A 25,373-nucleotide genomic window follows, 5' to 3' on the forward strand; every position below is an offset into this window, starting at 1 on the left:
GAAGACCAAACCGTTTTTGAGCCCCAAACTGGGGTCCGAACGACGCAGCGGGGATAGTAAAAAAGAAAGCGGGTTATGGATGTTTAAAAGAAAGAAAAAACAGGTTCTGGACCGGGTCTTCTCGTCCTCGCAGCCCAATCTGTGCTGCTCAACTCCACCGTCTTTCGTAGGCGATAGTACCCTGTGCGAGCAGCCGGACACCAGCGCCGGCAAAGGGCTCGGGATCTCACCGCTGGCCGTAGCTGATGGAGCATCAGTCAGTAAACCGGAGATTTCCGTATCTGCGCACGGGAGCCCGAAGCTGTTGGTGGCTCATCTGGCGATGTCCCAGCAGAAGAGCTCGTCCTTGGGCTCGACGTGCTTCGAGAAGCTGGTGGTGGATTCGGCAGCATCCAGTGAGGATGAGCTGGCCAAAAACGCCAGTGACCTGGTAAGAGTGACTCGTGAGAGTGATTTTAAAATACAAGGTGACCAGAAAGTAACCTGAGTGTGATTTTTGCATCATAAGAAATTTATTTATCTTTACATTTCTTCCAGTTTTGCTAGTTTTATCACACATTTTTCCACACACATTCCAGTTTTGCTAGTTTTATCACACATTTTCCATGTGGGGTATTTAGACAGCAATTGACATTAAACATGTTGACTGACCTGCCATTGTGTTGTGCTGCTGATTCCCGTCTTGTGTATTCTCTTGTGTAAAAAGAGGTTCACACTAACTTCATTCATAATCTCTATCTTTCACGTCACATTCAGTGGCCCCAAATAGTAGGCTATTTGAATACTTAAGCCTCACTTCAGTGTATCTGCCTTAGATAACATAATATAACAAACCAATGGCATCTGCAAACAAACAATGCTAGAACTTTACTCAAAACTAACTTCATTACTTTTAACTGTTGTCAATGTGATTTGTGCTGGCTGCATTAAGTCATATCCTCTCAACAGGGCCGGATTCACCTCATATTGTTTGTGACGAAGGCAAAAGAAATGTTTAGCCTTTATACATTAGAAAACATTAGCCTTTATATAGGCCTATAGTGTTTCTTGAGTAAAGAAAATGCTACTTTTGCCAAGAACCGGTTCTTTATTTAGCATTGCATTACAAACAAGCAGAGACGATCCAAACTGCGTGTGACACTTCATTAAAGCTTGAGGCAGGGTGCAGAATGAGGTTTTACTGACAGCTTGAGGATCCAGTGGAGTTATTTCAGTCGCAAGCTCTTTTTAATAAGTTAAACTGGTTAAATATTTGCAAAACCCACAGTCAGACATAAAGGGTGACCAATTATTTATGAAAAAACATGACAAAATAGGGTGATAGTATTTTTTTAAGGATAGTATTTTTTTGTTAATTGTTTTTAAAAGCTACTGTTTGTGCTGTCTTTCTTTAAAATAAATGTCACTTGGTTGATATTTTTCTATTGCAATGACATTCACACATTTTTAAGTGTGACTCAAGTGTCCCAAACGTTACTGTGGGGGCCCCTGTATGTCATACATGCAGAAATTATTTCACACCATGCGTTCTCGCTCATTGTAACATACTGTATTAATGCACTAATGCAACCATGAGTTTCATAAAATGTAGTTATGCCATGAAATCTGTCACATAAGAAAGTTTTTCATAGTCACAAAGTTTTTCATTGTCTTAATAACCCTTAACTGGTGACGTTGTTAACATGTAGCAGTTAACATGTGGTTATCATTCTTTAGATACAAATGTCCCAGAAGTCTGAAATGATACATCTACCTTAATGAAGCTGTTACATGCAACAAAAAGCAAACGTATAAATACTTATTATCTGCTAACTCAGTTGCAACTAGCAACAACAAGTTGAAACTAATCTTAGTGAAAACTTTTTTAGAGAGAGAGAGAGAGAGAGAGAGAGAGAGAGAGAGAGCGAGAGCGCACTGGTCAGCTACTTTGGAAGCATAATTCCCCTCGTTCAAGTATTAATAAACAGTAAAAAAATTAAACCATAAATCAACAGTTACACACTGAATATTTTAATCAGGAAGTATGAGTTCAATGTCATAAACAGGACTTTATGAAGCTAATTTTATTCAGGTTTATGTTATTTCCCTCCCAATGCAATTTAGTTTAATTCATGTATTTTTCAGACAATGAAAATGCAAGAGAAAGCAATACTCCATTTCAGAGCAATTCCCTTGGAGGTTTCACTTTCAAATTGACCTTGTTGCAAGTAAGATCCTGTTTGTTAGGCTATATCAGTTCATTTTTATGAACCTGCTAAGAACATTATTGGCCCTTCATTTCATTATTTTATGAATCCTCATTAGTCATATTGAAAATGAGCAGAAAGCAAGATCAGTTGTTGAATATTTAGATTTTTGTTGAGGTTATCTGATGTAATGCTGCAGAAAGACTAACATTAATATTTACTTATGACTGTGACTGTAACTATTCCAGGGGCTTACTATAATAGAGACACCCACCATTTATTAGTGAGATAATTGATATCCATTTGAATCAAAGTTGGTCAACAATATTGCAGACTGACCACCTTCTTCAAGCTCAGGGAGATGTGTATGTATATGTATGTTACCATTGCTATAGACATCTTTCAGGTATAAACAGGAACGTTTCTAGGTTTTCATCAGTACTAGGGCACAAAACCCCCATCAAAATAGTGTCTCCATATTTTGATACTATAATGTATATATAGACATAAATGGTCTTTTCCTGCAGTAGAGAGTGATTCAATCTACACGCAATAAAGTACTGTGTCATTGCTTGTAAACGAAAGGAGAGATTTGCAAATCTCTAGATTTGCAAGTTTTGTTTCCTATGATGGACTGTAGGTAAATAAAGCCTAAATGTATAGCCTAAATATCCATCTCATCCAGCGCTCTTTTTGTTTTCCCTTTTATATAGTACGCATTACTATTTCGGTGTGAGAAACCACTGCAAATATTCAGTGTGTGAGTAAATTGTTCAATAGCAAACAAACAACATGATTTCTGAAATATTATCAAGGAAAACTATTTTCAGGTCAGTATATCTTCATCGCCAGGAGTAATATTTCACTGGGGCTCTGACGCCCCTGGTTACAAAGCTAGACCCATATTTTCTAACTTAGGCCATAATAGGTTTTTCATATGAAGACTCAGATATTTATGGAAAGATCAAAATCTATGCATGAAATACTATACAGTACGTGGGTTTGAGAAGTTCAGTGACACTGTATGCAGAGAAGGCAAAGAAAGAATCAGTGACCCATTTAGCCTGATCCATAATTAAACCCTCTACCATATCTTTCTCTCCATAGCAATTATATAATACCTTACTGCCATACTGAGGTCCTTTTCCTCTGTGTTGATCTGTTTAAAAATGTAAGAGATACGGGGCTAATTTTCCATGAATTAGAGAGATTGCAGCATTTAGATCTATGTGATTTATGTTTTGAGCAGAACAGATTATAAGGTCATGAAGAGCGTACTGCTCCTGAGTTGTGTCATCACATTTTTATTACCTCACCATGGAGGTTTCTGTCACCAGCTGCGTGTGGAAGAAGCTTCTGGCAGTAAATGTACTTTCTGGCTCTCACACAATAATACTTTTTGCTAATATGCTGACTTGTTTTAGCAAAGTGTCAGGCCTGCATGGTATTTAATTATCAATGCTGTCCCTTTAATACATATATTTATATAAAAACACAATAAAAACCTAAATTAAATCATGCACTTTAACCTTATGTTGGCTAAGTGGGACTTTTATGTTTGTATTGCGTCCAGACAGTAAGTTTGCTGGGGATTTTATGCGGGTTACAACGTTACGCCAGTAGGTGGCGACAAGCGACAGTTTTAGGCGTGATTCATTGATTCATTCACTCAAACGATTCGTTCGAACAATGATTGATTCAGGAAACAAGCACCAATGGCACTGTGTTGTTTGGAGGCGCTTTGCGGAGCAAAATTACACAAACTAACTGGAATATTATGACTAAAATGTAAGTTACTTTATATTATCTTATTGTTTATTGCAATGTTTTAATTTAATTTAATTTACGCCTGCTGATATTCTGATCAGCAAACTCGCCTGTGATATCGAGTAAATATTTTTGACTTCCAAGGCCACTTTAGATTTTCCGCCTTAGTTTTGTAAACATTCGTACAGATGAAAATAGGCTACTTAGTTCAGTCGTGGGGGCTTCACAATCTTCATTTGTTGTTGGCCTAATTCGGTTCCTCTGAGCTCATTATCTCTGATGTTTTGACACACATGCTGTTCTATTAATGGCCATAGCAGGCCACCCAAAAAGACCCTTCCTTCACTACTATGTGCCCTCATTTTTTTTCTTTGTTCAGGAGAGCTGCAGTGATCTAAGAATGTATTTTTTTTCCCATTACTCTCATGTCTACGTCAAAGTAAACTATGCTTTTACACTTCCTAAACCTTATAAGTTGTAATGAATAGTGTAGGTAAATTGCACTTGAGTAACACTTCCTAAGTCAGTTTTTTTTTTTTTTTTTTTTTTTTAAGCGAGAAGTGAGTCACATTTCCTGACAATAAAATGGTAAACCACAATAGGTTGTGCTTTTCTGTGACTGGAGCCCCTTGTTTACTAATGTGAATAGTGAATATTCCATACCATCTTTTCTGTCAACATCCTGCTGTTAGGGGCTCATAGGAAATTATCTAAAATGTGTAAACCACATAACATCAGAAATACATTTGCTCAAAGGCCTCTTGGCTTACCGTTAGTGTTTCTCTGCCTGGAGGAGAAATGCCGGTGTAATATCCTCATGCCTTGCACAAATGAGATGGACACACAAGCCAGAATGACTCAGGGGTTTTTCTAGATCTATTGACTTTGTAGGTTTGATATCTCACAGTATGTAGGTTTGTGATGAGATGGGGTTATAGATAATACTCAAACAAGATGCTGGCACAAAAGCAAGTTTATCTCTCTTGTGAACAATTCACCTTCAAGTCAAGTCCTATTGTATTTCTGGGATGTTGAGTTAGATTTTTTTTTCAACCCTCTACAATGCAAGTAAATCCAAGTGGTGTATGGTTGTATGGTTGTCTGTCTTCTCATAAATATGAAATGATTTTATTAAAATTTTATTTATTTTGTATAACACAAAATAACACGCACAATAATGCCAAAAATGTCAGTTTTGTCGAGTATCCTCATTAGAGCAGCCTTGAATGAGTTAAACGAAAGTATAGAGCTGTGAGAAAGTGGGACGCGTGTGAGATCTGCGTCATGTGCAGCAGTGGCATCTTAAAGTGACAGCAACCAATGTCATTAAAGATAATCATATAACAAAGGTAACAGAGAAAATTACTCACTGCTCTTGACTAAAGAACTTTTGTAGCTCTAATAGTGATTACTCTATATTTAATTTAGGCTATAAATTTTGCACTGCAGACTGTTTGGTAACTTTCTGTATTTTTCTTATCTGTTAGACAGGTAGGAAAGGCACAGGTAAATATGACATTTATTATCGGTTTATGTGAGGATTGTTCTAAGTTTACTTAAATTAAAAGTTATATTTTTGAAGCCTAATAAATGTAAAGAAAAGGGATAGCTTTCAATTACACTGTAATGTTTAAAATTGGGGGAAAAATCAATTTCATCGAGACATCAGTAGCTGTATTAGTATCAGTGATACTGGCCTTCATTCATAATGCCATTATTTAAAATATACTGTCTTTATGTTGTTTCTTTATGTTGTTTTAATTTTGAGATTAACTGTGAAATTATTACATTATAAAATATATTGATACTGTATCACAGGATTTTTCCTGCGATGCTAGTGTCGAGGAACTCCTCTCCAGGTTTAATTCCACCTGTTCTAACGTTTTAAATGCTGTGGCTCCTTTTAGGACTCTTCAGTCTAAAACTTGGTCTGAACCTTGGATTGATGATTCTATTCGTTCTCTTAAGGCTGGTTCACACTGCGATTTTGGCCACGATTTAGTCGTCTGAGACAAATTGTGCAAATCCTAAAAGATTCCTATAATCCTAGCTTAAAATCTGTCATCTTTGATCGCTAGTTTGACATGTTCACAGACAGCCGATTAATGACCGTTGCGATCAAATTTTACCTCCGACGAAATTCTGGCAGTGTCAGACGATTTGGCACACAATCCTCCAGTGTGACCTCTCCTACGACGAACATCAAATTGTCTTCATTTTTCAAGACAAGCTGTGATCAAAATTAACGATAGAGATGTCTTTGTTCGCCACCATTTCAGTCCCGCGTGTAATGCAGCTCACTGTCGCCGAACGTGTGTGGGTTGATGATGTAAAACTCTAGACAAGTTTTCATGCGTGTGTCCGTTTTTTAACGTGTCTTGACTGTCGTACAGTCTGACATAAATGACAGCTGAGATCCCACAGTGTGACATGAGGATCATGTTCGTACAGTCTGACAAGCAACAATCGTAAAGGACTATTATAAATCGCACAGTGTGCACCCGGCTTTAGACGATGTTGTAGAAGAGCGGAACGGAAGTGGAAAAAGGACAGGCTTCGTGTTTCTTTTGAGATTTTAAAGGACACTCTTTTTAAATATCAGAAAGCAGTGAAAAAAGCAAAATGCTGACATTTGTCAGATAGCTTATTATTAATAAGAACTGCTCTAGTCCAAAGACTCTTTTCGGTATTCTTAATGCTACTCTCAATCTGTCGGCCTGTCTTGTTCCTGGGGTTTCTTCTCCATCATGTGAAGAATTTTTATTATTTTTTGATAGTAAAATTAGGGATCTCCGGCTGGGGATAACTCCCTCGCTTTTTAATCTGTCAAACCACTCTATCTCTACTACCTTTTTTAGCCAGTTTAACCTAGTTTCACTTTCAGATTTGCTGGAAATAGTTGAGCAGCTTAAACCTTCAGGCTCGTCTTTGGATATTATTCCTCCTTTTCTATTTAAGCAAATTTTTATTGATGTTGCTCCGTATATTTTGATCATAATTAATCGCAGTTTAGAATCTGGCATTATGCCTGACTGTTTAAAGCATGCAGTAGTTTACCCATTGCTCAAAACAGAATCTGGACTTGTCAGTTTTAAGAAATTTTAGGCCCATTTCTAATCTGCCTTTTATCTCCAAGATTCTGGAAAAAATAGTGTTTTCACAGTTACCAAGTTTTTTTAGCTGAAAACTCAATGTTTAAATGCCATTCCACCGAGACTGCGCTTTTGAAGGTTCTAAATGATATTTTAATATCGTGATTCGGGGGATTTTGCAGTCCTTGTGCTCTTAGATTTGATGGCCGCTTTCGATACAGTCGACCATGCTATTCTTATTGATCGATTAGAACATTGCATTGGTTTAAGAGGTGTATCTCTAGATTGGTTTAAATTGTATTTTGCAAACAGGAGTTTTTCATTCAAGATGGGTGAACATTACACGAGTAATCCTTTTTTGCCCTATGGGGTTCCCCAGGGTTCTATTTTGGCTCTTTTGCTTTTTTCCCTCTATATGTGCTCCCTCTTGGTTCGATTTTTAGAAAACATGGGCTGTTATTTCACTGTTATGCGGATAACACTCAGGTTTATCTGCCTGTTAAACAAAATTCTCTGGGTGTTGAGTCTCTTATGGCATGTTTGGCGGATGTGAAGGCTTGGCTTTCATTAAATTTTTTAATTTTTAATGAAAAGAAAACTGAAATTATTGTTTTTAGCCCATCTGAATTTTCAGATTCCCTGAAATTGGACTTGGGTGAGATGTCTCCGTGTCTGAAATCATGGGTAAAAAACCTGGGTTTCATTTTTGATGATGGCTTAAAGTTTGACCGTCAAATAAATTCAGTAGTCAAAGCTTGCTTTTTTCAGCTGTGTTTGCTTTCTAAAGCAAAGCCTTTTCTTTCTTTTAAAGATTTTGAAAAATTAATTCACGCTTTTATTTTATCTAGGCTGGACTACTGCAATTCACTTTATTTTGGGGTTAGCCAGACAGCTTTATCCCGATTGCAGCTTGTTCAAAACGCTGCGGCTCAACTCTTGAGTGGGGTTAAAAAGAGGGAGCATATTACTCCTATTTTATGCTCACTACATTGGTTGCCTTTTTGTTTTAGAGTGGATTTTAAAATCTTGCTCCTTGTTTATAAATCTCGAAATGGTTTGGCCCATACCTATGTGAGTGAGTTATTGACTGAGTATCAACCCATTAGATCCCTTCGGTCTTCCAACCAGGATCTGTTGTCTACCCCTAAGTCGAGGCTTAAGTGCAGGGGAGATCATGCTTTTTGTATTGCTGCCCCCAGGCTTTGGAATGCCTTGCCACTCTCCATTAGACGAGCTTCTTCTGTTAATATTTTTAAGTCCAGGCTAAAGACATTTTTATTTTCTAAAACGTATGTTTGATGGGATAGTTGTATGATTTTATAACTTTACTGTCTGTTTGTTGTGTGTTTTCCTGTTTTTAATGACTTATTGGAAAGCACGTTGGTCGACAGAAGTTGAAATTAATTGTGCTATATAAATAAATTATCATTGTCATTATAAAATATATTAAAAACGTATAAAAACGTAAGTGTTTTTAATTGCGATTAATCACAAAAAAAGTGATTAATCTAGTTAATTTTTTTAATCGATTAACAGCACTACTATAATTATTTAATAATAAATTATATGGTAATTTCCACTCTTTGCTCAAAACAAACAGTGTGTGGGCCGACACTAATGCAATATGTGTGTCCTGTTGTCTGGGTAATGTATATGCTTATTAGACTTCTCTGGGCTCTTCTTCTGTCGGCCTGTTGAAAGCACATGAAGTGCCCGCTCTATAAAACCATTTTTTCTTCCTTGCTTTCATTTTTATCAAACAGTGGCTAACAAATTACAGGATGAAAGGCCTTCGTGGGGTTATTTTACATTGAAGAAAACTGTAATTTAACCCTACACACCACTAGTTTGATTTCTGTTTTGTGTAGTACGGGCAACGTGTTTAGAAAGGAACAGGTGGACTGTGTATATTTACAAGAGAAAGGCGTCTCTTTATTAAACGTTTTAACATGGTAATTCAGCAAATCATTTGCAGTTCAATGGCAGTTCTCAAGAAAAGATTATCTAAATGCACTTGCAAATGAAGCTGTATGAAAACACATATCTGCTTCTCATGTGAATACATTTGTATGTGTCTTAAAAAGACTAATGAATTTGCATGAGTCCGTATGCTATAAAGGGCAGCGTTGTCTGTAGTTGGGTTCAGTGTGCATTATGAAGACCCACTGGATGAAATGTTTTTTGGATTTCTACTTTTGTCATCAGAACAACTGTGGTGTGCTGTGCTGTAGCAGGACGTGCTGATCCAGTATGGAGTGTGTAAGTGCTTAAGCCGTTTTGTGTGTGTGTGTGTGTCTGCTTTGTAGAAGCTGTGAACTTCAGTAATTCATGACACTGGCAGGGTTCTCTGGAGAAAACAAGGACATTTAGATTTTGATTTTGAAAAAAGTTGCTGGTAAGTGAATGATGAGTGGACAAATGGGGCAATTCATTACCTCAGATGTAATTTAAAGGGTTAGTTCACCCAAAAATGAAAATTCTGTCATTAATTATTCACCCTCATGCCGTTCCAATCCCGTAAGACTTTCGTTCATCTTTGGAACACAAAGATTTTTTTTTTTTAAATAATTTGTTTGTATGAGAAGAAATCATATGAAAATGTTGCAGTGAAGGAAACATTTGGAAATAATGCTTTAATTACTTGCAATTTGTTTTGTGTTTTTAATGAGGCAGCTGTTGCACATGTACATGTGAAGAATATTAAAAATAAGTGTTTTTGTTTTTAGCATTTACGGTTTAACAACAATGGAATCCTTCCATTGAGGAAAAGGTTCTTTGTAGTGGAAAAAGGTACTTCACACTGGTAAGAACTTAATGGTTCTTTAAAGAACTGTTCTCTGAAAGGTTCTTTTGGGAACCCAAAATGGTTCTTCTATGGCATAATTGCAAAACCCCCCTTTTGGAACCTTTTTTACAGAGTGTACCTTTAACAAAATCAAAAATCTTCTTTGATCCCTGAATTTTTCCCCCCTCACAAATTGAATTGCTTCATTAACATTCAATAAAAGGAAATATATATTTTAAGATAACTAGACACTTTGAGCGTGTGTACGCTTAAATCCATGCCAACGCTCACATAAAAATGGTCTTTGACGTGGAAAAGTGCTTAGCGCCACGTCAGGGTCTGAGCAGACGTACGTACCTTTCCTTGTCAGATTATTGCAGGTTTTTGGAAATCTAAGCTATTCTTGCAGCTCGCCATTCTAAATTATAGGATTTGGATGATGATTAGTGATCTTTTATATGTAAGTGACACTAATTAGGTGTCGTTTACAATGCGGAGAACTGAAACCATTCAGCTGCATGGAATTTCAAGATCATTTGTGATTTATACATTTCACATTTGAAAGAGAGGCGTAGGCTCGTTTTCTGTGTGTACATTCATTCTATGAATCACACGTACGCACATCTGAGAAATGATCGTAAGATCAAATTTAGGACGGTTTCTGCACAACTTTTTATAAATGAGGCCCCAGAGCATTTTGGAATGCCATGCACAATAAGTTGATACCATATTAGTCAAATAAATGTTAATTTGTTCTTACTGGAGATTTTAATGTTGTGATACCTAAATTCATTTGTTATAATTTCATTGTTATAAATAAATAATTTCATTGTTATCTCAGATGGGTTTCTTACTGGAGCAATGGGAGTTAAAGAATCACCCTTTTAAGACAAGATGCTGGGTGGAGATGCTGTCAGGTGTATGTTCTGTTTTGGTTTAATTCTAGTAGTTCCTGTTTCCTTTGTTCTTATTTTCCCACCTTTAGTTTGTTTCTATGGTTGTTAATTAGTTCCTCACACCTGTTTTGTTTTTTCCTTGATTACCCAGTTTGTAAATAAGCCGTGAGTTCTCTCAAGTTCTTTGTTCTCCTGTGTTTGCCTTTTGGATTATAATGAATTCATAGTTGTGCACTCATTACAACCACAGCGTGACAGGAAGAGGTTTTATTCCCTTTGTAACCTACAATCTGCTAAACAAACTTTTGTACTTTCAACCCTTGCAGCCTTGCTTCATTCTTGTCAAATTAAATATGGTTGATTGTGAGCAGGACTCTGAGGAAATGGCAGCTGTGGCAACATGAATTTAATCTGTAGTTTTATTAATATTGGCCGCATGCTGATAAGTGGTAGTAATCCATGTTGGGGGTAACACATTACAAGTAGAGTTGTCAAAAGTACCGACTTCAGTACTGAAATTTTAAAAAATGTGACACTTTGAGTGCTGTTGAGGGGAGTCGTAAACACCTCTGATTGGCCATTGTGTTCATGCACTCATTGGATATGTCTACAATGATCAACGCACGGCAGCGTTTGAAAGCACACGGAAGTGTTTTGAATTTAAAAGCATTTTGAAAGCGGGAGCGGGAGCATTTGAAAGCAGGCGTCTATCAGCTGAATGGTCCATGATAGACTCCTGCTTTCAAACACTCCGGTGTGTATCTGTGTAAGCGCTCGGTGAAGAGCTTCATTGATGATTATTTACAACGTTTTTACAGCGTTGATCATTGAAGCCAATCATAGACATATCAGATGAGCCGTGAACACGATGGCCAAACAGAGGTGTTTACGAATCCGCTCAACAGCGCTCAAAGCGTTACATTTTTAAAATTTCAGTACAGACTACGTACCAAAGTCAGTACTTTTGACAACTCCAATTACAAGTAACGCGAGTTACATAATCAGATTACGTTTCCCAAGTAACTAGTAAAGTAATGCATTATTTTTAAATTTACAAAAAAATATTTGAGTTCTCCTGTTCCCATATTGAGAGAAATTGTGAGTAAGTGCATAGGGGTTGTGTGCGCTGTGTGAACATGATGGATATTGTAGTTCTAGACTAAATGTGAGCATGCATTTACTCATCTCACTTGCACAAAAACAGATTCAGTAGACCTATTCCTTATAATGAATAAAAACAGTGAAATGCAAACTCAGAATATTACACAAATCTGCACTAATAAAATGTTAAATAACAAATATACTTTATGTATTAATCTTACTTTAACCATTGTCTTTGCTGCTGACCTTCAATGATCCAATTCAACCATACTAATAAGCAAAAATGACTAAGGATAAACATCACATTTGTGTTTTATTTTTTGTTGAAGATTGCTGAACGTTCTTGTCTGAGCTGTGCACACTACTGTACTGGCACAAACTTGCATTTCCTTCATTTCACTTATGGTGTGAAAGGGCTTTTACATTTGCCAAAAATAGATTTTTTTTTTTTTTTAATTAAAAAACAAGCAAGCCCAGCCCAGATGAGAAATAGTAACGCAAAAGTAACGTAATGCATTACCTTCCATAAAAATTAAGTAATGCAATTAGTTACTTTTTTAGAGCGTAACGCAATATTGTAATGCATTACTTGTAAACTTAACTTTCCCCAACACTGGTAGTAATAGTGTTGCAGTGATGCAGTGTTTAGGGTTAAGTTTGTAGAGGTGTTAATTTCTTCGCTTCTCCCTATAAAGAAGCAATCCTCCTTTAACTTCCTCAATTGCGCTGTGCAATCCTTCACAGGACCTAAAGAATGTCTCACACAGGGGATTTGCGTCCATAAAAATATAAAGATTAAAAAGTAAGGCAATGATGGATTAGATAGACAGTTTGTATACTACCTTTGATAAGACTAAGTATAATTAAATGCTGGCTGCGAGCAGGCCTGTTCACAACTGTGTGTAATCTCATTTGCACAGAGCTGAGTCTCACACATGGATGTTTGCATAGAGGCAAATGCGATTCACAATAACTCCTCAGGCAGACTGGACATCAATTAGCAGCTGTGTGGATGGATGCGTCGCTCCACTGGGTTCCATATTGCACTGTTTGTTTGTGTAACACAAGCTACAGCACACCCAGGCTTTGTTAGGTGGTGTTCAGGCACATGTTATTTGTTTGTTTAACCTTAGAGATGAATGATCCATTAATATGTAATTTTAGTTTAAAAAACACAAAAAATGTTATGCATGAACTTGACTACACATACATACATCTTGTATGTGTTTTCATGGTTCAGACTTAAAGTGAGGACAAGTTTGATGTTAAAGATTAGATTTAAGAGTTATTTTCAAAAGCTTGTGGGAGTTTTAAGTTCACAAGTGGGTCAACTCTGTGCTCATATTGATGTTTTGGTGTCTTTATGATCATTTAAAAACCATTATATATTTTTTTGTGTTGATGCTAGATTACATATTGCCATTATTGAATGTAACCATGCTTACCATGATATTAGAGCACGATTCTGGATATTAAGAATCACTATTTTTTGTTTGTTTGTTTGTTTTAAACGGAGATCACGATTCTCCCACGATTCTGAATAGACGATTAAAAAAAAGTAACATGCCATTTACTAGAGGTTCTGACAAGCTCACTCATATAGACTTCACTTGTTTCATTACTGGATGAATCAGGTTTTTGAACAAATCTCTTGAATGAATGATGTAATGACTTGCTCATTCATACTTCACCTGGGGCCGCATTCACAAAACAATTTATCTCACCACTAAGAGTTCTCCTAAATAGCAATAAAAGTTCTTAGTTATGAGTTTTCTCTTAAAACCTATTCTCAAAGCTGCTGAGACAAACTTTTACTAAAGAAAAGAGAGAAGTCATAAGCTAAGAAAAAGGCCAGGGTTGACCTCGTTGCTATGGATGATCTCAACACGCTTGCATGCATAACTATGCCCACAGTGATCACCTGATAGAGGATGGGTCTCTGTCAGTGATTTAATCATAGAAATATTGTAGAACAAGGTATCATGTTGCCATATTCAAATAAATATTTGAAAATAAAAATGTTGCCATATTCAAAAAAGATTTTAAAGTGTAAGCTAAGTGTCTCTAATAAACAAGTAGCCATAGTCTATGTTCAGCTAATTGTCAGCCTCTTACATGTGTGCATCTCGAGAGATCGCAGAATTCAAGTGACAAATGATGTTTAATAAACAAAGTTCGGGAGGATGGTCTATCTAATCAGCTCGATAGGAGGCATAAATACACAGCTGACTCACCTGGTTACCTTGAGTTTTCTGCATCCATCCACCATCCTGATTCCTCACTCTTTGGCCGGGGATAAGGCGGGGTACTCTGGGTTTGGGCTAAATTCTGAGCCCGGAGCCTCCCTTCAGACAGCACAACAAATATGCTTATTTTACTCTTTTACTCTATTCAATCATTTGTAAGTCTGAACTCGTGAAAACAACTGCCACAGGTAATCGGACATTATTTATTTATTAAAGATTTATTTTTGGTGTTTTTGCCACCTTATTATGATAGGACAGTAAGTAGACAGGAAGCAAAGTAAGAGAGAGAAAGGGAGGATGGGATCGGGAAAGGTCCACGAGCCGAATTCTGACCCCCCAAATTATTACCCCCCTAGGATAAGTATTTTTAGGATTAGGTGTGGGGAGGGGTTAGGATTAGGCAATCAGGTAGTGACTTCAACAAGGGGGGTAATAATTTGGCAGGGAGTCAAAATTCGGCACAACACCGGAATTCAAACTCAGGTCACCCAAGCTGCCTGTCATCAGCGCCGACGATAAGATATTATTTTCAACTTGACCGCAATGTTTTTATTCTCCATTATTCAAAGTATTTTGCCTGTACATAAATGAATCTTTATGTTGTCATCACTGATTAAAATCTATAAATCAAAATATTGATTGCATTTTTATGAAGAAAAGTCTCAGCACCCAAGGCTCTGTCGCCTATTGCCTCAATGTACAGTGTCTTTGGGCGGATTGCTGAGGTGGATTGCCAGCGACAGCCATTTTAGGATTGTTTGTGATTTGGTCTTAGCAGTCTTCTTGACTACTCTTAACTTTTCACAGATTTAGGAGCTAGTTTTAGTGTTAAAATGCTCTGTGAATACGGCCTGTTTCATTAGTGGATGAAGAAGCTGTATTGTACTTGTGTGAGAGGAAACCTTATTGGCTCTTGCGCATCCAGCTGGCACATTTGCACTGGTGAACGTGATTTCACCAAGTACAACATGATCCTGGATCAACACCTTTGTTGATCCTGGAACAACATTCCAATCTACCAATCAGATTTGAGGGATAAGTTTACAGTTTATTTCAAGTTTTGGCTTACAACCAGGGTTAGGTGCTTTTACATCTGTGTTATTCACTTATCATTTCCCTCTGATTTTAGGGATAAGGCATACGGTTTAGGGGTATAAGGATAGGGTTAGGACTAAATTGGCTAAATTTGACTAAATTTAGGACTGACCCTAACCCGGACACAAATGTTGTTCCAGGATCAACAAAATATTTTGATCTAGGAACATGTCTTACTTGGCAAAATCGCGGTGATCCATTTGCGCTTCTGTTTACCATATTTGATGTGCTCTTAATGTGTGTGTTGATCAATGTTTAACATGTGAATAATAGCCTAAACTAAATTTGTTCATCATATAAACAGATTTAATCGTGTTTCTTCAGAAGACTTAAACTACTTGATTCATATGGATTACTTTTACTATACCTTTATGAACTATTTGACGCATCAAAGTTTTGGTTGTGTGGACAGGTTTCATTAAAAATATCTTCAATTGCTTTTTGAAGATGAACAAAAGTATTTTGGGTTTGAAACGAAATTTTAGCCAGTTCTCAAACATAACAACAAACATAATTAAAGCTTCAAGCAGCAAATTATCATGACGCAAAATGAAGTCATAGGGTGCAATCGAATTGGCATGAGCCAAAGAATCAGAGGAGAATTTTGTTTCTAGCATTACAGTTCAAAAGTCATTAGCACAAACGTAAGTGCAAATTTGGACAGTTGGTGGCACTCGAGGGATTGAGTTAGAGACTCCAAATTTGCTATGTTGACATTTCAGACTATCCTCTATCAGTGTGCCAAATTTCATAACTTTCCTGCAAGCGGTTCTATGGGCTGCCATAGACTCCCAGAGCGAAGAAGAATAATAATAACGCCAATGATTACAATAGGTGCCTACGCACCTTCGGTGGTTGGCCTCTAAATATAAACCAACAGCTTTGCTATCATATGACAGCAGTTAGTAAACAAACTTCATGCATCCACACCAATAGGTGTCCGGTTACCAGTCCAGATCTTAACCACAATACTACACCCCGCAGATGTAGACATTCTCATTTCACCTTTAGCATGTTTGTCAAAACAAAACAAAATACAATGATAACTACGCTCTCTATACAGTGGAAGTCTAATCTGATGTTTGTCCTTTACTCCCTAATACCTGCCTTCAGCCTATAGTCTAACAAACCACTAAAGTGATGTCCCACACACAGGTCTCAGATTACACTGCGAGTCTGCTTTACTCTGATATCCTGTAATTAGAGCTGCCCTGAGTAAAAGCTATGAAGCATGATTGTTATAAAAGTCAAACTGCTGCTGTAAGGATTTAATTAAACAGTGTTTTTAATCCCTCTTAGTTCAAGTCCCCATAAGGGTTGTGTCTGAGGTAATCTGTGTGCTACAGTGCAGGGTTTCTCAAAATGGGGAACTGCAGGGGGTTTATGAGCTGATGAAAAGCTAATAATTAATTAAATAATATTAAAATATATAATTTTAAAATAAAAGCAATCAAAATAATACGCTTGAAAGATTTTCTGTCTTTTTTTTTTTTACCTGGATGTCATGTGACCATTAACTGACATAAGAGAACCATAAACATAAATGTGTTGTTAAATTACAGAAATATTAACTTAAAGGGGACCCATTATGCCCCTTTTCACAAGATGTAATATAAATCTCTGGTGTCCCCAGAATGTGTCTGTAAAATTTAATTTATTATATCATAATCATTTATTATAGCTTGTCAAATTTGCCCCTATTTGGGTGTGAGCAAAAACACACCATTTTTGTGTGTCCCTTCAAATGCAAATGAGCTGCTGCTCCCGGCTGCTTTCCAAAAGAGGGTGGAGCTTTAACAGCTCATGCTTCGGTTGTTCAACAACAACAAAGCTGGAGAATCTCACGCAGCCAAAATGACAATTGTCAGTAACGGTGTTCAGCCTTACATTGTTCAAACCAGAGTCGGACACTGATGGAGAGACTCAGGAAGAAGTTACAACTTTTAGAATGTAACTGGACGTTTCTGAACAGTTAGTGGATAAATTTATGTAGCTGCTGTGGAGTTGATTCAACTCATCGACTAGCATGTGCTGTCATGTAAATCTTTTGTGCAAATCCAGTGTTAAATTGACCCTCGTTTTTCAAGAAGTCTGGCGTAAAATGACGGCATGGCAACAACACTCTACTACAACTCTTCCTTTTCTCTAAAGCAGACCAACATAGCCTCACCTAGGGCTGGGCGATTTTCCTGATTTTTTTCGATTAATTCGAATTTAATGTTTTGCCTTGATTTTATTATTTTTTAAATCAAGAAATCGCGATTTTGAATAAAAATGTTAGCAAGCGTTAAAATTAGACATGTTGACAATACAGCAATGATAACTGTATTAGGAGAAGAAAATGATCCGACCTCTTGATGGCGCCGGCGCGCCTGATTAACAGCTCTCATGTGACGCCCTATGAACCTAGAACACATCAATAGTCTTAAGCGGCTGTTCATTCAGAAATGAAATGCGTTATTGCGTTATAAAATTGAGACGCAGGCAGTGGAATGAGAAAAAAAGGCAAAGTTATTAAACGCGAGTTGAACTTTTTTTAACTTGACCGCCGTGTTTTTAGAATGCCGTTTCATGGGTGAGACGCTGCAAAAGACGCGAGACACAAGTGCGACACCTAAACATGTCCGCCAAACATAAAAACAATAGGACAAATAGCGCAATGGAATGCAAAAACCTGTAAACCGGTTTGATATTTCATGTTTGCATGATGGTGACAGGCTGAAAGCTGCTGTTGTTTTCTGTTTTTACAAAGCATTTGCTGTTAATAATAGCCTATTACTGGTGTTATTTATTGCTATTACTTTTTGGCTAAGAAATACTTAGCATTTTCTTATTTTATGTTATTTCTGAGTATATAGGATGTGTTTAAGATAAGTTTGTACAACATTTTCCTTCATATTTCAGGCATATTTTCTACAAAGATATTTAACAAATTGTTTTACAACACCATGTTGATCACTTCATGTGTGGTGCACTTGGAATGGAACTCTCTTTATTAACCAGATTGTTAATAAAGAGAATGTTACTTAAATCATATTGTAGTTAAGTTTTTAAGTTGACTAGTTAAACAGTAAAAAAAAAAAAAAAAAAAAAACGAAATCGTGAATCGGTCAATTGTTCTGAAAAAAAATCAAGATTTTATTTTTTTGCCATATCGCCCAGCCCTAGCCTCACCCCCTTTGTTGAGTTTTCCTGGGGGCAGGGTTTATGTAAATTTTGGGGTTTGTGATGTCACCAACCCAGGAAGAAGCTTGTAGTCCCTACCAGCCGTTTGTTGTAGTTCTTTTCTGTTGTCGATTTCTGTAAATCTCCCTTTGCATTGAACTTTGGGCCTCGTAACTTTGCAGATGTTGTTTATTCTCAAACAGCAACATTAACTAAAGTTAAAAAATTTAAATCATAATCAAGAAACCCTTTAAAATCTTTACTTAGGATACTTCAAGTAAATATTTTAATGCAAATAAGTTAAGCTGGCCAAAAAGTCTGGGAATTCTGCAAAATTCACTTTTAGCAGATAAACATGATTAAAATAGTCTCTTCTCTTCTGAGAAAACGGACCAAAAACACTGATGACTTGTCCAACACTGCACAGTTTTGTCTAGTTATGTCCCTTCCACTCAGTAGCACCTCCTATGAAAGCCTGTGACATCTTACAGTGTACTTTATCACAAGTTACAATCATGTAAAAAATAATGACATAATGTCACAAATACAAGAAATACCCTAATAAAAAATATTCCAGTAGTACCACATGAATGAACCTTGCTTGTCAAGTGTTTTTCACAGGATTTTTAACTCTACTGTCAGCATTGTTGTTTCTTTTCTTTCACTGACATGAATTGTGTAAATTAGGTGTAATTTGCTTAGATGTGGTGGCTCAACTTGAAAATATCAAGAAAATATTTCAAATCTGAATATAATCAGGTTTAAGGGTTTTTATATATGTTATATTATGTTTCCTCCGCTCCCCCTCAGGAAACTTGCTTCGGAGGTTGTCTTCAAAATTCAAATCTTTCTGTCATGCACAATTAAAGTCTGTCAGAATAAGAGAGTTAAGGACTACCATTTACTCAGCTGTGAAATATTCATGATGCCGTATCACATCCTAGGAGCATGTATAACTTTACTGTGTCGTGTACCATCTACGTCCGTCTTCCTCTTTAATGCAGCTCTAGTTTCATCATGGGGAGTTTCAGGACTAGAAGAGAAAGGAATCTGTGAATAGATCTGGCTCCACCTTCTGGCTCTCACATTAAACTGCATCTTATCCTCAGCAGATGAGGATTTTTTTTTTCTTTTTTTTCGCTCATGTAGTGAAATTTATTAGTTAATGTTTATTCAGAGCCTTTCATACGACTGTCACAGTAACGTCAGAAGACATCCAAGCCATAATGTCCAGCAATGTATGATGCCGTCCATTCTTGTTCATTTACGTGAGTGTTTTCATTTGAATTATTGATTGGTTTGCCTGAAAAATGTACTGTTGGCTCATTGATTAAACATGACACAAAATATGAGTCATGACTTTTCCCGCATACAAAATTTAAAGGGATAGTTCACGCAAAAATGGAATTTCTGTCTTATACTCACCCTCGTGACATGATTTTCTTCTGTGGAACACAACAGGAGAACTTGGGATGTGTTGGGAGAGTAAATGATGACAATTTTTGTTTTTGGCTGAACCACCCCTTTAAGACACTGTCACAAAGTGTTTCAATAAGTCAGACAGACTGATATAGTCAAGATGCATGTTCTGGAAAAAAGAAAAATCAACAACACTTTATTTTAGTGTCCTTGTTACATGTACTTACTGTAGTAATAACAGTAAATTATGCTTAAATTATAAGTGACTAACCCTAAACCAAACCCTATTCCTAACCCTACCCTATAGTAAGTACATGTTGTTAACTGATATTACTCAGTAAGTAAATGTTTAATTACACTGTAACAAGGACACCTTAAAATGAAGTGCATCCGAAAAATCTTCTCTGTGCTCTTTTCTCTCTCATTCTCTCTGTAGTACAGAGGTGCATTTAGTCAGCAGGATGTTCATCTGTGTTCTTTAGCAGAAGATCTAATTTCCTTGGCCTTTAAATTCTCCATCTGGACACCTTCCACAGTCTTCCAAAAGCATGTTTTCTCATTTAGAGCTGAAAACATGCTCATACTGTAAAATGCTGCCAGCTGGTTTTGCATGCAAACACCATCTTATCCAAGGACACATGTGTGTTTTGTGTGTGTTAATGTGCTGACAGTGCTGACAGCATGCAGAGCAAATTATAATTGACACAACCTTATGTTAAACAGTTGGAATGGTATGCTCACGTGAGATCAAAATCTGTGAAAAATAGCTAATCATTGGTTGGGTCATGGATTTGTCATTAATTTATCATTAATTATAATAAGGAAAATGCTGCTACTTTTCAGTGAGTATCTCACATGTTCTTAGTAAAAATTGAAACGTTGCTCTGCACATGGTGTTAAGCTTGATAATGGCATGAATGGGCTTTTCAGCTGATAAAAGGCAAAGTACAAAGTAGACGCAGAGCTTTTGGTTTCTATGTCTCTGAAAAAAACAAACAAGTTACCTTATCTCTTATTTTGAACAGAAACTATTTTTATTTTCCACTGAAATTGTTTCTGATGTTCTGTAGTTTTGAAGTTTGAATGTATCCATACCATTGGAAATCAAAATGATTTTGATGACTGAGCTTTTTATTGTTTTGAAAAGTGACTGCTATGCCAGTGGTTGTGTACTGGACACTGGTCTTTGCTTTAAAAGGAGACAGATCAAGAGATTAACCTGTAATATCAAATGTCTCTGAGCTGAGATTAAGCCTTATTGCAGTAGTGTGTGTGTGTGTGTGTGAGAGAGAGAGAGAGAGAGAGAGAGAGAGAGTTATAAATTACACAGCTGTTCATTGTTGACTGACAGATTCATTACTTTCTTGAGCACCCGAGAAGAGCTTTTTCTTCCTTTTTTCTGAATTTTCAGCAGCCATTACTCCAGTCTCCAGTGTCACATGATCCTTCAGCAATCATTCTACTATTATCAATGTTAAAAACACTTGTGCTGCTTAAAATTTTGTGGAAACCCTGAAACATGTTTTTCAGGAATAGAACTTGTTTCCAGGTATCATGATTGACAGTGTACCTTTCTGAAGTAGCCAAACCCATCAATTACAACCCAATTGTGTGGTGTCACCATCATTTTAGCAGTGTGTGTTTTACAGTACATTTAGTTCAGTTAGGGATTATATGAAAAACCAATTAACCATTGTTTGTCACATTTATGTTCTCTGTGTAATAAAGTCTAGTTGAAATTGAAAGTGAGAGGAGCATTTCACGGTGACGTGCCCCTGTAAGTTCTACGTCAGCAGTATTTAGGAGGAATGGTTTTGTCACCATTGTGCCACATGCTGTATCATTGTTGATGTTCTTTTGCCTAAATAATTGAGGTTCAATTAGGGAAAAGCGATATCATCTGTCCTTCGTTTCAGTATGCAGTGTCTTATCTATAGGACACATGCTCTGGTTGTTGTGCTGTCATGCTGAACGTGAAAATTAAAACGCCGTGCCAGCCAATGTGATGGTTGGTAATTTGGATGTGACAAGGAACAGATTGTTAAAGCTTTAGCCAGTACTAGTCACATCTTACAGCTGTTTCATTAAAATCAACTAATTACCAAAGTTTAATCTCCTTCTGATTGTTTGGAATGCCATTTAAAACTGAAAAAATAAAAAATATAATAAAATTGGTGGTTATGTTGAAATGATGCCCCATTAAGAACATTTGTCCATATTAATAAAGCATTCCAATGTTTATCTTCTGAAGACTGTTATAAATTTTTGTTCACTTTAAAAAAAAAAAAAAAAAAATATTATAATCATCTACTCTCCCTCACATAATCATATATTTATCAAAACCAGCAAGTACACACAAACAAACCCACAAGCACACACAGACATATACAGTACACATATACTCATATTCACCGACTGCAACCAACAAAAAGAATAAAACTATTTTTTTGAGACTTCATCCAATCATACCTCTTTTCTACATTGTTATTGCATTGCTCATTGTTACAGTTAGGGGTGGGCGATATGGCCTAAATCTTATATCACGATATGAGTAATTTTATTTAATGGTAACTATATATATCATGATATAGTTATTTTTGTTTTAAATAAGTTTTTATGATATCAACACTTTTGATACTATCGAAATCTTGTAATTCTTGTCAACAACTTTTATATCACAAAAAAGTATTACTAGCCTAAGTAAAAAACAAACAAACTTGTAAGCTTACAGAAGACAAGCAAACAATCAGTGATAAAATTAGAACAAAGATTACAAGCTACAAGCAATAGGACAACAAACTACAATAAAACGAAGACAAATGAAATGGACCCATAAAACTTCAAGCACTAGAAATTAGAAATATGACATAATTTTGTATAAATTAATCAAATGTATAAAAAAGACTGCATAGTCTACACTATTACAAAAAGTTTTAAAAAATCAGTCAGGAGCAGTGAAAGATTTTCTCTCTTTTGTTGTTTGATTAACATAAATGACACAGTCAACAGCAGGTATATTAGGCTGCGCCATCACTTTAGGAGCGAATGCACGGATCCAATATACTGTTACACTTGTTCTTTCTCAACCGTTTAAGTTCACTTAAGACATAAATTATTGTGTTTTACTAGGATACTTCCAAAGACTGACATTTTCACATGCAATTATGTGTTTTTAACTGTTCAAGCCCAACTGCGTGACAAAAAGAACTCAGTTCAGTACTCACACGTGCTGAGCAGTGGCTTTATATGTGCATGTCGCTCAATAACAGTCTCTCAAACTGCGTGTGCATATAGCGAATTGAGCTCTCTTTCACTGCTTATTGTGCTTTCACGGTTTAAAATTACTTGTTTTTAAACCGCAATGCTTAAAAACACATGTAAACAACAAGTTTTCCTTACCATGCAGCACAGCAACATCATGTGAGCGTAGCCGCGATAGAGACAATAGTCCAAAATCTCTACCAGTTAACTCATTTCTACCAGTTATTCGTGTCTACCAGTATATCGCCCACCCCTAGTTACAGAATGTATTCTTTTCAAAATCTTCAATGCTAGTTCACATACTGTTTAAACTCTAGTTCATTAGGACTATATGGTTAATATTTATATATTATGAATTTTATGTTCCTTCAGTCCTGATGTCCATTGTAGTGGACATGAAAAAAAAATCAAAATAAAAAACGAGTAGACACAAATCTCATTTATACATTGGAGAAGAGCAAATACCAAGTGGATATATTTTTTTTTTTTCTCAGTGGTAAAAAAATAGGTCTGAAGTGGATATACAACTGTACAATAATGTACTTTCTTTCAGCCATTCAAATCCACTAAGCGATGGGTTAAAGCAGAATTAAAATATATTCTCATTTTGCATCAGCATTGTAATTTAGCTTATTATCAAAATGTATACTAAGTGGTCTGATATGCAAACTGTCATTAATGGAAAACTCTGTTTTCATTTCATTGAATCATAGTGTGTGTATGTGTGTGCTGGTGGGTGTGTTCTAGAAACTGGACAGGTGAGAGGTGTTGGTTTAGTCACCTGATGACTGTTCAAGCTCTGTCATAAACATATTCATGCATCAGAATGAAATATCTCACATTAATCAATAGATTTGAGGAATCACATTAATTGTTACAAGCTTAAGGTATATTACTATTATTGAATTTATACTGTACAACAAAACTGAACGTTTGCACTGAATTAGAATTTCAGTGTACTATTGCAAATGTGATCAATATTATATTTTACAGAAATATTAAAAAAATAACATTACAATAACAATAACATTTTTACCAGTATAGATTAATTTCCATGTCAAAACCAGTCTAAATATTTGATTACATTTACCTTTTTTATGGCGAAATTAGGCTAGGCTGCTCATGTGGGTGAAGTGGGTTCTAGTCCTGCTTATCGTTTTCTAGAACCTTTTTTTTTTTTTCTTCCCTTTCTTTTCTGTATTATCACGGTCCATTAAAATGTCGAAAAGGGTGAAAATATACCTTAAATACAAATTGAATGAGGAACGCCATTTCAGCAGACATCAGTCATCCACCCTACTGTACATTTCCTGTGTCTGCCACTGCTGTCACTGATTGCAGTGGCTTCTTGTAATGCGTGAGTGAAGAAATCAGGTCTGTGCACTCATTTCCTGACTCAGCACGTCACTACCATCTGTCCTGTTCTTCTCTCCCTTATTCTTTGACATTTCCCCTGACTTACTTAAATAAGGGTAATGCTGCATTTCCACATCTTTCAAGGCCGAACGAAAGAGCTGCAGCAGAGCATGAAATTAAACCTCAAGACTTACTCAGCCATAGGATTTCTAGACATTCTAACATCAACTCATATTGTTCATGCTACTTTAAAGCTAGTTTATCTACCTTTTTTCTCTCAATTAGCAATACACTTTTTAAATGTAAAATGTAGGTGCCGTAAAGGGATAGTTCACCCAAAAATGAAAATGGTGATAATTTTTTTTGAAATCTGTATGACTTTCTTTGTTCTGTGCGTCTTTAAAGGTTATTTATAGCAGAATGTCCAAGCTGCTCTATACAGTGAAAGTGAATGGTGACCATAGCTGTCAAGCTAGATTTTTCAGGCAGGATGTTAATGGAATAATGACTGAACTTTCAGTGTGTTCCTCACACAAATATGTCACATGGCTTCAGAAGACTGTAAAGTCATGTGAACTTTTTATTGTTCTATTAACTCTTATGAAAAATAACAGTTTAGATGTTCTAAAGCCAAAAATATGCTTCAGTTTTTAGTTGAACTGTGTGGACTGTGTGCTTGCAGGCCAATTTGTTTTTAAGGTGTTCAGTGCATGTCATCTGCACATATGCCTGAATTTGACTGCACTAATTTTTGGCTCCACTAGATGGCAACAGTTGGTACGTTGCTTTTTAACATCTTCCTGAAGAAGAAGATAACAATCGCTGTAGGCTGCACCCAAAATCGCTACTCTCTGAGTAGGTACTTCTTTTGACCAAGTAATTACTTTGCCACCATTAAAAAAGTATGTTCTTTTTATGAATGCGTGTACTACATCCGCCATGTTGTCATTGTCATGAGACCTATCAGCGTCAGTTGTGTCACTTCACTGCCACTCCTCTCCTGT

At 36.4% G+C, this 25,373-nt stretch overlaps 1 protein-coding gene across 4 annotated transcripts in view; it reads left to right on the plus strand.

The window, feature by feature from the left end:
• The window catches only part of mctp1a (multiple C2 domains, transmembrane 1a), a 183,612-nt gene that overhangs the window by 752 nt on the left and 157,487 nt on the right, over positions 1-25,373 (plus strand). For all 4 annotated transcript variants that reach the window (XM_051893527.1, XM_051893526.1, XM_051893529.1 and 1 more), the window contains exon 1: positions 1-430. This exon is cut by the window's left edge. In XM_051893527.1, the coding sequence (XP_051749487.1) occupies positions 1-430 (430 nt within the window). The remainder of the gene's footprint in view (positions 431-25,373) is intronic.

Source organism: Ctenopharyngodon idella, chromosome 5, assembly GCF_019924925.1.
Source record: "Ctenopharyngodon idella isolate HZGC_01 chromosome 5, HZGC01, whole genome shotgun sequence".
NCBI lineage: Eukaryota > Metazoa > Chordata > Actinopteri > Cypriniformes > Xenocyprididae > Ctenopharyngodon > Ctenopharyngodon idella.